Source organism: Amia ocellicauda, chromosome 16 (genome assembly GCF_036373705.1).
Source record: "Amia ocellicauda isolate fAmiCal2 chromosome 16, fAmiCal2.hap1, whole genome shotgun sequence".
In the NCBI taxonomy this organism is placed as follows: Eukaryota; Metazoa; Chordata; class Actinopteri; order Amiiformes; family Amiidae; genus Amia; species Amia ocellicauda.
In genome coordinates this window covers 5473832-5490690 of record NC_089865.1, presented here as the reverse complement: position 1 = coordinate 5490690, position 16859 = coordinate 5473832, and the positions used below count along the sequence as shown (strand labels likewise).

At 39.0% G+C, this 16859-nt stretch overlaps 2 protein-coding genes across 3 annotated transcripts in view; both read right to left on the bottom strand.

The window, feature by feature from the left end:
* The window catches only part of arhgef49 (Rho guanine nucleotide exchange factor 49), a 34396-nt gene extending 27355 nt beyond the window's left edge, over window positions 1-7041 (bottom strand). The window contains exon 1 of the mRNA XM_066687285.1: window positions 6763-7041. The gene's annotated coding sequence lies outside the window, so the exon portion shown is untranslated. The remainder of the gene's footprint in view (window positions 1-6762) is intronic.
* A 1805-nt stretch (window positions 7042-8846) lies between these two features.
* Window positions 8847-16836, bottom strand: iqcb1 (IQ motif containing B1). 2 transcript variants are annotated; one of them, XM_066687615.1, is made up of 14 exons: window positions 16405-16836; window positions 15305-15435; window positions 14831-14993; window positions 14306-14435; window positions 13716-13809; window positions 13189-13288; window positions 12726-12892; window positions 12466-12575; window positions 12271-12380; window positions 11454-11596; window positions 10854-11002; window positions 10520-10651; window positions 9912-10068; window positions 8847-9472 (listed from the first exon to the last, which is right to left on the bottom strand). In XM_066687615.1, the coding sequence occupies exons 2-14, from the start codon at window positions 15417-15419 to the stop codon at window positions 9252-9254; spliced, it is 1791 nt and encodes a 596-aa protein (XP_066543712.1). In that variant the 5' UTR covers window positions 15420-15435; window positions 16405-16836; the 3' UTR covers window positions 8847-9251. The 2 variants fall into 2 exon arrangements, with proteins under 2 accessions (XP_066543712.1, XP_066543711.1); XM_066687614.1 differs by lacking the exon at window positions 16405-16836 and adding an exon at window positions 16012-16378.
* Window positions 16837-16859: the final 23 nt, after the last annotated feature.

Sequence of the window (16859 nt, the reverse complement as noted above, 5' to 3'; positions counted from 1 at the left end):
ATAATACATATTGATTAGCTATCACTTCAATCTTTAGAGAGAAAATCCAGTTACAGTTTTAAAAAATGAACCAAAGATCTTGAAAGGGTTTTCATCTATTCGACTGTGACATCTTGCCTCCCTGTAAGACTCTCCAGTCATAATATCTTGGCTATTATTATCAAAGTTTCACCCTGCACCTCCAGAAATCAGTATTCCAATATATTATGAATATTTCCTTGGTTTAAAATCTGCTTTTGGCTCTTTATTGTTATTTAACTTTTATACTACTTTATAAGCAAAATGTATGCCAACCACTTTGTCAGCACAGTCATCCAGAAATGCAATATTTAAAGCACTATGCAGCTTGTCACCTCATTTCAAGAAGATACATCTTCTCTCATCAAGATATATTAGCATAGACTGCAAGAAAGTGCTACCACCAGCTTAACAGTCAACCAGTATACCAGTAAAACCAGTAAAAGGGCATTGAACTTCTTACCTGGCAGCCGGGACATAAACCCTTTAGAAAACATATGCGAACAGCAGCTGCCGTTAACAAATCAACATTCCCCCAATGTGACCACCTGCATGAAAATCTCTCACACATAATCACATTAAGGCATTACATGCTGATGGCTGCCACATCACGTATTAATGTCTCTTCTTCAACTTGAAAGGATAATGTTACTTCAGTAAATCATGAAAATGTATTTGTACGGTCTAGAGTATTTATCGATACCAGAAACTGTTTTGTAATATTTATACTAATGAAGGCTGACAGGTGATTTAAAGGAATGGGATACACACACGGCGGTTTCATTTAAGAACATAGAACAAGAGAAAAGAAAGGCAGATGGGACGAGGACTCTATTCTGGCATCTTGCTTGTTCGATAAGTGATTACATTATTTATTTAAATAAAGCTTTCCAATCTTCTTTTAAATGTATTCAGTAGAGCCCGGCAGGATTTAAAATATTTCTGTCCCACTGTAGATTACTCCACTAAGTGAGAGTAAGAGAGAACCGAAAAAGGACACTCAGATCAATCCTTTTGCAGTTACTGAAAATAAATTGAAGGCTTGAGTGAGTGATGTGATTAAAACTGTTTTTTAATATGCTACCGCTGGCTTTCAGCACATTAAATACCGACTTACTAACCCTTTCACATTGGGCTGCCATTCTAATGTATGTGCCGACTCAGCTACTTTGAAAAGAACCTAAAAAAGCAAATTACTGTACCTGTACCTGATGTGCATTTTAATTTCCAATCACACTGTTAAAGACGGTTATACATTCATTTAAAACCTGATCACGTGATTTAAAACTCCAGGTAAATAAATAATGCATACATGGAACATTTTTCATAAAAGCTTCACTGTGAATGTACTTCAATGCATTTTATTTAAGAATATATATGAACCTGTCACTCAGCCAGTATAATGTTTGTAACCGGTCATATTCTTGAAAATCAAGTAAGCTTTCCCACGAAGATGGGGCTAGAGAGATGACCTAACGCTCCTATAAATAGCTTGCATTGCAGATGCATTGTTGGTCCCTACTGCCACTCATCCATAACTAAACACACAGAGTGATATAGAGGGCAAATCAGGAATAAAACAGCTGCATTCGAATAGACCGTACTAAGAAAATCCCTTAAGTGTGACTGTTTCCCTGGGGTCTGGATGTTTCATCGGTGCACTCGGATAATTGCATGATATATTTTCGGCTTTGACAGTGACTGTAACACTAGTCATGAACAGGTTTATGGTAATCAATTATCCCAATCATACAAATGTTGTTAAATGAATACCTTTTATTATTACAAGTAAATCTCTCATTGGAGTATTTGTAGATTTGATCAAAGTATTTGCACAAATACAAATACAATAATAATAATAATACTGATTTATTCTGGTTATACATGTTAAATGTATGTCTGTCAATGCTAATGGAGTAGTAATGTTGATAAATGTTTACCATTTTGCCTCTCATAAGCGCTGAATGGAAGTTTGTATATAAACAAGTTCGATACCACACACATAGAACATCACAGGTAAATATTAAAGTGACTTGAATTTATCTAAAGCGATACAGCTCTTACTGCCGGCATCTGTAATTCAGTAATGTGACCGAGTCTTCAAAGCACCATAGGCTTGTTATGGATTTTGCAAGCTATTTAATTCAGGCATTACATTAAGACAAGCAAAACAACATGTGGCTAAATTATATCAATCTCCTTAACGTCTATCTTCCCGGCCTGAGCCGCACAGCAGCAGTCACGAAGGCAGCCGTGACGTCTTGAGCCATTCCTGTCCTGGACCTCTCCCAGCAGGATTCACCGCTGGGCAGACCGTGGAAGTGAAGTGCTGGTATTAGCATTTTACTTGACATGACCCTCTAACTTTCCACTACTCTTTCCCCTGGGCATACAAATCAGTCCAGGCAGAAAGCAGCAGTAGCAAAGTATAAAGATAAGACACAAATGTAGAGGTTTTTCTGTTTATTCTGATATTTAATTGATTATTTCCCAACAAACTTTTCTTTAAAAAACTCCTGTAATTTTCATGAATGGTGTGATCTGAGCCAGCTGTGTGCCCTTTATTTACCCTTGAAGATCATCGGCAGCGGTGCACAATGACGGGCTTTTAAACTTTGCATGTTTGTGGGTCCGTTAACGGCCTGCCTCTCGTATGGGTTGTTTATTGCAACTAGGAAGATGTTTTAAAACAAAACACAATGTCTCTCGTGTCTCCATCTACCGTCAGACATACGCAGCTGCCTGTTGTGATTTTATAAGACACAATGAGAACCATTTATAAGCAAAAAAGAACTAAAACAGAAGAAAAGCTCTTTGTCTGTGAAGAACTGAGTCACAATGACACAGAACACAATCTAAACAAAACAACACAAAAACACAATGTTACGTTATGGCTTTGGCCACTGCAGTTCACCCTGGGAGAGCTTATATAGGATAACCCGATTCAAGTCCTCTCATCGTTTTGCTTCTGATTTGTTTATGTATGTCCTGCATTTGTTTTGCAGCAGAATTCTATTGTTTAGTAAGTAGGAAGTGTGTTCGAGGAAGGGCAGGTGCACAGTACCCTTACCACCTCCGTTTCAAGAGAGTTGTTCCCTTAAAAACATGACAGCTGTCTAGTGCATGGGACTGCCTCCCAAACTGACTAATAAAACAATCATATTGCTTGGATTTGTATGCAATTATAGTAATAGTAGTAGTATAACAAAGATTAAAGACCCTAATCTGAGATTTTTATTTTTCAGATCATCTTTTTTTCCATACTATAATACGTGAACACACAAATACATCGTAACAACTACCCACGTCAGCAGAAAAAAGAACTGTGAGGCTTTTGCTTTTGACAATGCAGTTATTTTATCCACAGCAAGGCTTGGTATTGAAATATTAATCCAACACGGCTGCTACACAAATTCAGCAGCATCAGTCGAAAACAACCCAACGTGATAGAACAGAAAAAAACAGATACTTGTTTTCAATTCTGTTCAACTGCTTCACTCCATTTGTTTTAATTGGACTAAGTATTATATCTGAGAGGAGTAAAAGGGGAGGTGATGGAAAGAGAGTCTGAAATCTCCTAAATACACATTAGGTGCACTGAAGTTATTATAAAGTAAATTCCTTCTCCCAGCAGTCATGACCCAGGACAATTCCTTAATGGAAAACAATTAAAACCTATCTAGTAATGACATCTCAGTCTAAATTAAAAGGGCTGCGGAGTGCATTACTTTAAATGTGCTTCGTTTCCACATCAGCTTCATGCTGGGAACTCAATGTCTGCCAACAAGATACAGTGACTCTGCTTAAGTAATTACCCTGTCTTATTAACTCAGATGTTATTGACTTTTGCTGTTAGTACTCAGAAAGACATGCCGGACGGAAGTAATCAAACTGACAGCGGTGTTACCTGACCTTTGTTCGATATATATATATCATTCAAATCAATCAAAGTTATTTTCTCAGAAACAAAGGGAGCTTACTTCGCAGATTCAGCTCGCTATAGCATAGACTACCTCATGTGCTCTTAGTCAATTAAATCAGTCCATTATGAATGTTTGGAAGAGAGCAAGACCTTTCTGCATAGATTCCTATAGCAGACAACACTAATTCTAATTAAAATATGGTAGCATCATGGAAATACTATTTAAACAGACAATTGGCTTTCCTGCTTTGTTTTACACTACCTTCATAGCCACTGTACGGGCCTCAGGTTGTCAAATCTAGATCCTAATTATGTGATCAATGCCCAATGATTAGAGAACCCACCATAATCTCTGTGCTGTCAGCTGATTGTCTTCAAATTAAGACGATGTGTGTATTTCCATAGGATTACTTACTTTTGCTTACACTTTAAGTCAATAGTAAAAGCAAAAGAAAAGCACTGCCCATTAAGCATTAAGAGATGAAGGTCCTGTGTCTGTACACCCCAGGGAGAGTCACAAGGCAATTTTATGAGTGTGTAGTATTGGGTGACAAATGGCTGAGGTCTCTGAGGACTTCTAAAAGATATTTAAAACAATGACCAAGATGCCCCATCCTTCTTAATGTGCAATCAAACAGTAGGCGTTCCTTAGAACCACTCCACAAAATCAATGGGAATCAATATTTAATGTGTTAATCGCTGGTACATGTAAAGGGGGGCTACTTAAACCTTCAAAAATACTCGGTATTTTTGAAGTACGGTTTACTTCCTGTATAAGAAAACAAACTAGCCAAAAAAACTGAGAGAACGCAATCAGTTCCTTATGCTGTGTAATAAACATTAGCATGAGGTCATCACCACACAGGGCCTACACCTACACCTACCACTGATCGATGGCACCGTTCCTAATTTCCCCATTTCCGATCTCCTCCACTATGAACGTGACAACAGCCTGCCTTCTTTCAAGCTAACAAAACCGAGAATGGTACACAACCCGGGCAGAGCGTCCAGTACTTAATCAAGGTCTATCTGGCATCGTGGTACCAGTCTCTCCCATCGCCATCCACTCCACAGTTTTCAAAGCCGAATGACAGACGTACCCTGCTTCCAACCAGCTATTAAGCTTGAACCTTGCCAGCAGGGCTGTGGACGCAGTCTGCTTATGTCCAGGAGTCCCGAGGTGTGCTCACGCAGACACTGCTGCTTCTCTGCAATATATTGTTCATACTTAATTATTTACAAGTAGCCGTATACCAGTGACATGGTCAGTCTTCAGCTGGACTCCTGCCCCTCACAGAGACCACACAGACAGGGGCTGGTAGACACTCAAGCTCTGTTGTCAGTTTACTGCGTCTCCTAGGAACCTGCAGTCATGCCACACACACACACACACACACACACACACACACACACAACCCCCACTGAAACCTCTTTCTGTGTAATCTTAAGGGTCTAATGCTTGGAAAATGTTAGTGTTAGTAATACTATGCTCGTTTCTGGTTGTTTTTCTGTAGTTTAGGAATATTTTAATATTTGTAGCCTGCCTCTATACCTGCCAATTAATAGAGTAACACTGTCACACTGCGTTTTCACTAGTTTGTGTACATTAGACATTTTGTGGTATCTGTTTTTTATGACCACTTTTCTGTTCCTCCCTGGAAGAAGTCATATTAAAATAATAAATTCACCATTTCAGTCCCAGTCAAGGCCATTGTGTTTGCTGTGCCGGTTTCATTTGTTTCATCTGACTTCTGTTTTATGTACTGCATTAGACCAAAATGAGTCCGTCAGATGGGGTTTTCAGAAACATGAAATCGTTTGTTCTCAGCACAAGACATTTAAATAACGTCAATGTTATTAACCCTGCAGGGCAGTACCGCTGGAGGTTTGGCTTCACATACACAAATAAGTCTCCGATTAAGCTCTTTCTAATCTGATTTATTCCTCCACAGTGTACTTTCCTTCTTTGCTGACAATGCCAATTCAATTGATTTGAAGATGCAATGAAAAACAGAAGACCTCGATCAGAGAAAACGATGAATTCATAAATGTTATCATTCTGGCTCTCTCTCCCCTCCCCCTCACACTATTTAATGCAGGAAAACATCCAAAACACTACTTCCCGCTTTTGTTAGATTTTAGATATTTTGTATTTTTCATAGTGTTATCCGTGTAAAAAGTGAAAAAGGGACATTTATCATATTAACTAAAATAGTCCGTTTAAGGATACAAACGGTCTACATATACTATCCCATACACATGGAACACATCACCTGTGTACCATAATTAATACAAATATACTACAATACACACAGCGAGCAAACATTATTTTACTTGGAGAGTGTACATAGAAAATATCAGCCTACATTTTTGTACGTACATCTTCCTCATGGATAGGGACAACACGTGGACCTTAGTTACCCATCTGTCACGGTAAAAACGTGAAGCAATACCAAAAAATAACGTGTGTAAGGTGAGATAAGCCCAGTGCACCTTATTAACAAGACAATGTGAATAAAACAGACCCTGCTACGTGAGCACATCCATCAACAAGCATCCAGAAACCCTGTCAACAAAAGCAGTGGAGCGATGCTTTTCCAACAATGACTGCAGCTGGCACAAATAAAGATGGATATCCGGGGATAGCATGCACTGTCAGTTCACACTTGCAGATACAGTCCTGTCTCCTGAAGTAGCCGCTATCTGAGAAGTGTCTTTATCTGTCACTTGTATGGACTTCGGCAAGATCAAGCGAGGATACAATGTAGCCACTTTAATTCTACCCGCTATTCAAAAAATAGTATGAACGTGCTTTTACGTACCTGTCCCGGTCATTTTTGCAACTTGCTATTTTCAACCAAATGGGTTATTTCGACCTCCCCCGGTAAAAATCCCGTATTTGCGTGTCTTGTGGGCCGGCCGGTGGGTAATGACCGGCGATGTGACTAATCACGATCAGAGCCCGGGAGCGCATCGCGGCCCCTGCAGCTGCATCGCCGGGCTGACGTTTTTTCCCGGTTGTGGTACTTTTTTCCCTGGTGCTAAGCCGGGAGCTCCTCTGTCGGGTGTCCTTTGTTGCCGGAGCTCCGGAGCGAGGACTGCAGCCCGACTGAGCCCGGCGGCGGCGCGTCTCTCTGGAAACGACCCCCGACAAGCGCCGGCTGCGCTGCTGATTGGCTGACGCAGCGAAAGCAATTAGCCATTAAAACTATAACTGCATGGACACTTTGTCTGCACGGGCCAGCACTTTTGTACACAGGATATGCTATTTTGTAAAGTCATATGCAGGTTACTAGTAAGGTTAGTGTACACCGATCAGCCATAACATTATGACCACCTGCCTAATATTGTGTAGGTCCCCCTGACCCGTCGAGGCATGGACTCCACTAGACCTCTGAAGGTGTGCTGTGGTATCTGGCACCAAGACGTTGGCAGCAGATCCTTTAAGTCCTGTAAGTTGCCAGGTGGGGCCTCCATGGATCGGACTTGTTTGTCCAGCACATCCCACGCATGCTCGAGGCCAAGTCAACACCTTAAAGTCGTGATTCATCAGACCAGGCCACCTTCTTCCATTGCTCCGTGGTCCAGTTCTGATGCTCACGTGCCCATTGTAGGTGCTTTCGGCAGTGGACAGGGGTCAGCATGGGCACCCTGACTGGTCTGCGGCTACGCAGCCCCATACGCAACAAACTGCGATGCACTGTGTGTTCTGACACCTTTCTATCAGAACCAGCATTCACTTTTTCAGCAATTTGAGCTACAGTAGCTCGTGTGTTGGATCGGACCACACGGGCCAGCCTTCGCTCCCCACGTGCATCAATGAGCCTTGGCCGCCCATGACCCTGTCACCGGTTCACCGCTTTTCCTTCCTTGGACCACTTTTGATAGGTACTGACCACTGCAGACCGGGAACAGCCCACAAGAGCTGCAGTTTTGGAGATGCTCTGACCCAGCCATCACAATGTGGCCCTTGTCAAAGTCGCTCAGATCCTTACGCTGCCCATTTTTCCTGCTTCTAACACATCAACTTTGAGGACAAAATGTTCACTTGCTGCCTAATATATCCCACCCACTGACAGGTGCCATGATAACGAGATTATCAGTGTTATTCACTTCACCTGTCAGTGGTCATAATGTTATGGCTGATCGGTGTAAGTAGTAGTACAAATTAGGTTGGGAGTTGTGTGCATAAGTGAATCACAATTAAATGATCCTATATTTAGCTTTCTTTAAAAAAGTGTTGTACCATATTCATCAGTATGGTCACTATCATTCTTTCTATACAGTTGCTACAGTATAGCCGCTACAGTCTAGTGATTAACATACAGCACACATTAAAAGATTAAAAAGCCACCGGATAGCTCTGCTAGCCCCTCGATATCAATGAGTTTCAGGTTGCATTACACAACCTGAAATGGGATCCATCGGTGCAGTGGATATCCTGCACAACATGACCTGCAGTTAGACTATTAACTTACTGAGCAGACCAGCCGCCCCTTTGTTGTTCAGTGATACTATACTGTACTTGGGGAAAAGAAGTTGCTTAGAGACAGAAGTATACTTAATGTCAGCTAAACAGGGGCAATCCCACCATAGATAGCATGTTAGCCCTTTGTTGCCATGCAAGAAAAAGCTATAGTCACAGCTTTACATTCAAATATAATTCTGTTCCAGGCGACAGGTTGATGAAGTACATTTAATTCCACCCGGGAGAACTTTCCCAGTCTCCTTCAATGTATACGTAAAAATAAATGTCTTCTTTGTAATCCGAGAGGAGCTGATTCTGGACACGGGCTTTGATTTTCATTCTCTCACAAGCAAAAGTGATCTGATCTTCTAACACCTCACACCTTTTCCCAGCAGTTCTTCCATGGGTTTATAAAGAATAATACATGTAAGACTTAACGTGGCTATGAAATGTTTAATGTCCTGTTAATGTTTTAAGCCATATAAGGGATCTTGTGAAGACACTATTCTGTACACTGAAGGAAGTATTAAACAGAAATCATTCTAATCAGATAAAAACAATATGCAGTTTTATATAAAATAATTTATCACATAATAATACTGTACAATTTAACTTAAAAAGAGTGGAGAAAGATTAATACGTACAAAATATGTTCTATGCATATTTACATGTCAAAATGTAGCTAGTTATGTTAGAAATTACCATCCTACCTAACTCGAAGTCTTAAAAATTCAATGAACACAGGAACAAAACACGAGACAAAGAGCAGATAAAAAGTAATTAAATGTCAGAGATATCCACTGAGGTTTTGTTAGATTATTAGAATGCGCATCATCAAGTTCATCAGCTACCACCCAAGTACAATGTCTCAAAATCAATATTCATGTTATCTTTGGGTAATTGTTCAGGGTCCAGAAATTCGTCTCCGAGCTTCTTCCACCAGGGCCAGCGATTGAACTGAAGCAAGGTGTTGTGGGATTGCTTGGCTCGGGCTGCCACAGGAACACTCCGGCTCATGAACTTGCTGATGTCTTGTTCTGTAGCGTCTTTCAAACCTGGAGCATCTGTTTGTAAAACAACCGACAGAAAATGTGTTATAATACATTCACATGCGGAAAGGAAAAAAAAACTTTACAGTAAAACAGTTAATGTTCACTCCTGGACCCAGAGCGCCGGTGGATTTCCTTGAACCTCTGTTTTAAGGTCATTATTAACAGGGGAGGATCTGAAGTTACCAAAAAGAACATACAGGACTGTAGCCCTTGAGGAATTGAAGTGAATCACCTTAAAACAGCCAGTAAATCACCCTGATGTTAGTCTACTGATTAACAGGTGAAAGTAAATAGTTATTTAATGGTTCACTACATTACAACATTATTTATTTCTGAAAGCTTTAAAAGGATACAGAAGTGTCATTAACATACATACTTGAAGAGAATTAGCTTTTCATAAACAACTTTGAGACAATAAACTGTTAATATTGCACGTTAAGTGTGGACTTACTCATTAGCAGGTCCACTTCACTGTTAATCTGTGTAATGAGTGACTTCCGGTGCTGCTCTGCCTTCCGGTGTAGCGTCCGGTTCATCAGATGCTGTCTGAGCATTTCTTGTGTCTGCTGATGGAGTTCCTTACAGCTGTCAATCAACACTGAAGGAGACTACAAAGCACAGTGGAGTCCGTTAGCAAACTCGAACGTATAGTGAATACAGAGCCGCGTCTTACCGCATCTGAGGTTGACAGCCGTAAAAATGTCTTGGAAGAAATCTGCCATAAATAATGATGCAACACGGAACGGTTTTCAAAAACGATCATTTTAAACCTGAACCACATGTCCAATAATGCTGCCTAGTAGTCACTATCCTTTATAATAAAAAGGATGTTTTATAATAAAACAACAATTAAATGTTCCCTAACAGAAATGTATAGGAAATCCCCCATCCCATGCAACCTCTGGAAACTGGCCCTCCGTCACCAGACATTGGGAACCCCTGCTTTATACATTTCATTCTTGCTCTATAAATAACTAAAAAAATGTAAAAACAAGACTCGGTGTCAGGATTCAGTTCCAATGCACGCCAATCTGAAGATCACAGAGTTCATTGACTTACAGGGTGAAGAGCAATGTAATCCTCTACTACTTTCTTTAACTCAGCCCTTCTTTCATCAGTCAATCCGCTCGGTCCTTTCCAGGGGGACAGGGAGCACCTGGCATTCCTTCTTTTTTGCATAAAGCGAAGAGCCTGGAAGCATTAAAAACACCACGGCAGATTACCTGCCATGCTCAAGCTGCTAAACTGAAAGATGAATACAAAAGGAAAATTACCTTTTTTTAACCTTATTATTTTAAGGTATGATCAACTAATAACATTTTTAAACACATATTTTTTGATGTTTCTGTTCTAAAGGTAAACAAACCGAAACGCTCCAGTAAATGTGACTTACTGCTCTCTGTAAAGTCACGGCGGCCTTAAACTCTTTCATCGCCTGCTTCTGCTGGTGGAATTTCCTGCGTTCTCTGTGGCCCCTCCATTGCTTCTGGATCACGACTGCAGCCCTCTGTTCCTGTTCATGTAAAAACCGGTCCACCAGACCTACAGACAAGCAACCGAGCAATCGGTGCTTATTGTCCTGGACCAAACTCTGCACATCAAGGGCCACAGGATAAGGCATTCCTACATTCTTCAGTCCAATTTCAAATTTTGTGTTGATAATCATTTATTTGGGCCTCTAATACATACATTTTTAATGAAAATAAAGTAAAAAAATGTTGATTTAACATTCCATATAAAATTGACATATTTAAAACTTTTTCTTACTTTGGACTGAATGAAATATATACAGACAACATGAACATTATGCAATAACATCATGTGTTTGCACTCATATAAAAAACAGATAATGCCAGCTTATTATTATTTTGAGACGCTTTAACGTCATACATGTTACAGGAAATGTGTGAAAACGTTCACCCGGAGATTTTCCAGGGTTTTGTATACATCGACCACCTTGACACATTTCCCGTACACAGACGCGGCTCCTTACCTGCGGGGACTATCTCCAGCAGGTCCAGCTGTCTCTGTCTGAACTCCCGCAGGGCTCTCTGTCTGCTGAGCTGCAGCTGCTGTCTGAGTTCCTGTGCCTCCTTCTGCCTCTGGGACAGCAGAGATTCACGCTTCTTCCGCTCTCTGGAAAACACAGGTGAATGATGTCAATAACTGTCATGTGCAGTTAGAGTCAAAGCAAACAACCTTCCTGTGACCCTAGAAAAGAACCTGGCAACAAAAGTACAAAAGTATGTATTAGAGATCAGAATCGGGTGCACCTTTCTCTTAAAGCACAATTGAAAGCATCGAGTGCGTTATGAAGTTAATTCAGTTATTTTGTGTCTAAAAGGAAAAATTATATATCAAGTTTAACTATTTTGCTTTGGTAACATATAATGGTGCATATGTATCATTTATTGATACTTTAAACCCATTATGATTCTGTGGATAAAGGCATCAGGCAAATTAATAAAAACATGTTATGCACACACAACTGTAGTTATCAGACATGAAAGACTTTTGTAATTGAATACATTCTCTCTAACTTTTCTAGTACAATTTTATATACAACTGTAACTGCCACCACCATCTTGTGGTTTAGCGATGTAATGCAATAGCCATTAAAGCAGTTTCGAGTAACATTGTGGTAAATCGTATTACATTAAATTAACGCCACTGGCCTTTTTCACTGTGTCGCTTCCACATTAAAAGGTGGGGAAACTGAATAGGTTAAATGACCCACACATGGTTGAAAAACAGAAGCAATATCCCAGCAGGTGAATATGTTTGATATATTCTATAGGATTGCGTTTTACCGGAAACTCTTCTGAATTCTACTGACGGCACTTGGGAGTTTTTTCATTCGTTTTCTCGTCTTATAGGATCTCCAGGCTGCTTGGATCAACGATGCTGCTTGATGTAATCTCTAAATATGGAATAAATAGTGACACATTATGTCATGCAGATACTTGCCATTGTTGTTCATTCAGATGAGAAGTAGAGTTACTAACCTTCACTTCCCCTGGCTGGTGTGATGCAGCATGGAGTAGCTCCAAAAGCTGACCAAGTTCTTTGTCAAAACCTTTTCCGGTCCATTTCTCTCTCAAGGGAAAGCGGGAACCTGATTGGACCAAAAACAAATACAAATTCAATGGTCAAAGAGAAACTCTTTATATAAAATTCTAACAAACAGTCTGTCATTAGCAGTTTTAAATGTACAGTCCTTTTCAAGCCTAAACATCTCTCACCATTTTGAAATTCAATGACATACCTTCATACTTTCTACAGATGGTCTTTATGGCAGGACTGCTTGCCAGTAAAACGAGTGCCTTTGTGGCGGCACTTCCAACCACAGGATTGTTTGTTGATATGAGTCTGAAAATGAGCTCATCTGAAAAGTCCTCCACTGTTTTCTCCGCAATTTCCATCGGAACCACGCTGAAAAAATACAGAATTAAACCTTATAAATGAGATGAGATCACTTTAATGTTTCAAGGATCCTGCAACAGAGCAGACACCTTGATCCCAGACATCTTATAAGTTTTTACACTCACTAACTCACTATATGTTCTACATATACAGATTACAGGGGGTATTAGAATCACTATGAAAATAATTATACAAGCATTAAGGAGAATAAAATGAAGAGCGGAATGGTCTACTACTCTACGATTACTGTCTGTAATCTAAACATAAACCAATATTAAAACGAAAAATGAAAGACGTATCCATACCTATTAATTCTGAGAAGATTTTGTAACAGTGACAACACGACGATGTCAGATTCAACATCTTCACTCAGCATTAACTGCAGAAAATGATCCGACTGCAGAGCTGTTAGGAATTTCAATGAAAGCTCATACAAATCATTTTTATGGTTAAGAATAAACAAGCGAACAAAAAAAAACTAACATCATGAATGTTGTACTTTAGGGATTGTACGGATTAAGTTATTTTATGGAATATGGGAGTCTGGACATCTTTAAGAAGAAAGTTCTGAAGTAACAGTAGACAACACATTAAATCAAATAACTTCCCTGTGCCCTGTCAGACCAACAGATCTTATAAGTTACACAAAAGCAATATCTTAAATTGTTTTTAAAGTACTAAATACACAGGTCTTTCTGCGTGATTCCAGTTTAATATAGTTAAACTTTGTGTAGATAACTGTAACTGCTTTCAAACTGCAGGCATTTTGCAGGCCAGGTTTCTATTCCTATATAGTGAACTGCTGGTAGAAGCACATATTCCTCTCACTTACTTGTTTTAATTAACGGAATGTGTCCTCTGCACAGGCAACAAATGGAGTTGGTCACTTTGCGAAGGTTGCGAAATAAGGACGCTTTTTGTTCATCCTTTTTAGAATAAAAATAAACCTTTTTGTTAAATGACTTCTGCTCAAATATTACATTTTGTTGTATGTTTAAAATCTGTGTATGTAAGCACATACAGTATAGTCATACATTTAAAATGTTCTGTTAACTGTTTTATTCTTCAAACAAGGAATACAAAAGTATAGAGGTGTGTGAGCAATTACAGTACAGAAGTGAAGATGAACGCAAATTCCCTGAAAGCAAATGGGGAAAAGGGATAAAGACAACGTCTCAATCACTAGCTGGGGATTAGACTTTCCTTAAAGTAATTACTCAAAGACCCAGACCATCTGTCAGAAAGAACACAACACACGTTTGGATGCAAATTATTTGTATTCAAAAGAAGGAGCCTGAAAACCTCCTGTAATATCCAACACTGTTGGCCGATTCCTGGTTTTGTTTCTTACTTTTTCATTGTTGATTATGCAGATATGACTCTCTAAATCCTAATCAAAAAGAGTCAATTGGAACAAATTACCTTGACAGCAACGTAGAACCGTGCCTGCAAGTGTCTTCCCAGCAGTAACATAGAGTCGGCTGCTGCAGGAAGAACATTGTCATAAAATTCCTTCTTTTCTTCTTTAGGATCCAGATCCACACAACACAGACTGAAACACAATTGAAAACACATTTCATTAACTGAATGAATGAAACCATCCACTCTTTACATTGATCACTGCTCACACCGTGAGGATGACGTGGGAGTAATATTATTCAGGTAATTATTCAGCAGGTTTCATCAAGTTCCAATCATATTAAATGCAAAGAAACAAAGTTAAAAATTGACACATAACAACAAAGTATTCATTTTATACAAGTATTTTTTACATTTACTTATTTGATCATAAATAGCATAGTAAAACATAAATATATTTTCCCAACATGTGTGGTAGTTCTCTCTACAAACAAAACATTGGCAGCAATGAGAATATTCAATACAGAACCTTATTCCAGGAAACGTTTCCTAATTAAGGAAGGGTTGAGATCAGGTAATATTGTGTACCTTAAGAGTTCTGCTAACTGAACAGCAGTTGACCAGCCACCTTGAATTCTAGAGATATCTTGCTTTAAGATTAGCATAAAATACTGAATGAGGTCATAGGAGTAGATGTCTTGTTTCAGTTTTTCCAGCTGTTTACTCCCCAGTGATTCTTTATCTAAAATGTCTTTAGAGAAAAAGACAACAGAAAAAATACAGCATTAAAAAGAATTAAAAAAACCTATGTTTACCAAAATTGCAGTTATTAATATTATTTTTAATCATAGACCATTTCAACTCAATACAGAACATGCTGATAATTCATTACCAATTCTGTAAACTCAAATTAACCAGCAAAATAAAATCCTATATGACACATTAACAAATAAGGAAGGGGATAGATTTTCAGACTAAATGTTCATAGGCAATTGGCTCAATTGTACATTTATATTTGAGAATTTCTTTCCAAAATAATCCTGAAGTTTGCCTCAGTGTTACCTTTTATTTTCAAAAGAAGAAGTGGCAAATCTTCTCGCGTACAATCCGCAATTTCAGCAGCTAAAGACAGTATTTCAGGATGGACCGCCTCTTGTTCATTTTCTGATTTATTCATGGTGTGTTCTTTAGAACTGAAAGGTGATGAAAAGGGAAAACATGAATCGGGGTTCCTACAATCCATGCATATGATGTCATGGGAAAACCTGATGACGTCATGACGTTATTGACGGGTGTTAATTAGCTGTGTGAAGCTCTTCTTCATAAAATATAAGATGTTATTTTGTATAAAATGCATAAATGCATAAAAAAACGTTAATTCAACATTCTGTTATAAAACAACGCAATATATTATTATATCAAAAACGATGGACCTGTTCTGAAACATTGTAACATCAGAGGGATTTTCTAAAAATAGTTAGGCTAACTATATACATAAAATGCATTAATGTTACTTTGTATGTATTTGGGTAGGATATAACTTAGCCTACCTCAAAAATCAGTTGTACAAATACACATATAAAGCACAATGTACACGAACGCAAATATGTATGCTAGTAATATGACACAATTTAATATAATCAAACACCCTACTACTTAAATAATCAGTAATTGATATACAAATGCATTGCATATTAAATTAACTCCATTTGCAGTTCACAGAAAACGTGTAGTGCAATCCGAATTGAAATTATGAGCCGTAAACGCACCTTTTCCATTCAAACCAGAAACAAAACAAAACAAAACGCGATCTACGTATCTAAAGCAACTGCATACGTCACTGAGCCGCGACACACGTCACTTAAAAGCGACGCGCAGCTGTCCCGGCGCTACGTGCGACTCTATGAACGCTTAAAGCCCTGAGCTCAGCAGTATACGTGTAATGCATGTAAACTTGCGATATCACGACCACAGTACTTTGACTATCGGCGAAGATAACGGGCCTGTCATTCCGATTGTTACAAATAAAGTATAAGCACCATCACATTCATTGCTGTGGATCATTTTCACCCTTATTTATGTCGGGATTTACTGCACTGCTGCTCTCGTACTATTGCACACAATATGCATGTTTAACAAATAAAGTTATGCATTTAATATACCTGAAGAGGGATCTCAGCCTCAGTGTGTAATGATAAATAGCGAATCAGACAGCAGATGCCTTCACTGACGCAGAATCTAAACTAACTTAGACCTTTTCATTTCAGCATTGCTTTATATGGACAAACACGGCACACAAGTACTCGTCCTAGTAGTAACCGTTCGTATAATCAGAGCTGGTTTACGTCTTTAATAAAAAAACGACGATGTGAAACTACATAATAAAAACGGCTGGTGTGATATGTATTGAAATTTTGTATGCTTAGGACGGTGAGAGTTTGAGCTTTTCCAGAGACCTAGAGCAAAAGTGAAAATTGCCTAAAATGTGTGATGCAGTTGCTTTACTTTCGTGGAAAAAATACGCAGTGTAAATATTCTTGGTCTCCCTTTAAAGTAATATAATTAAAAATGTCCAACTCGCTGTATGTATCCCACAAGCCCCTGCGGGCGGCATGGC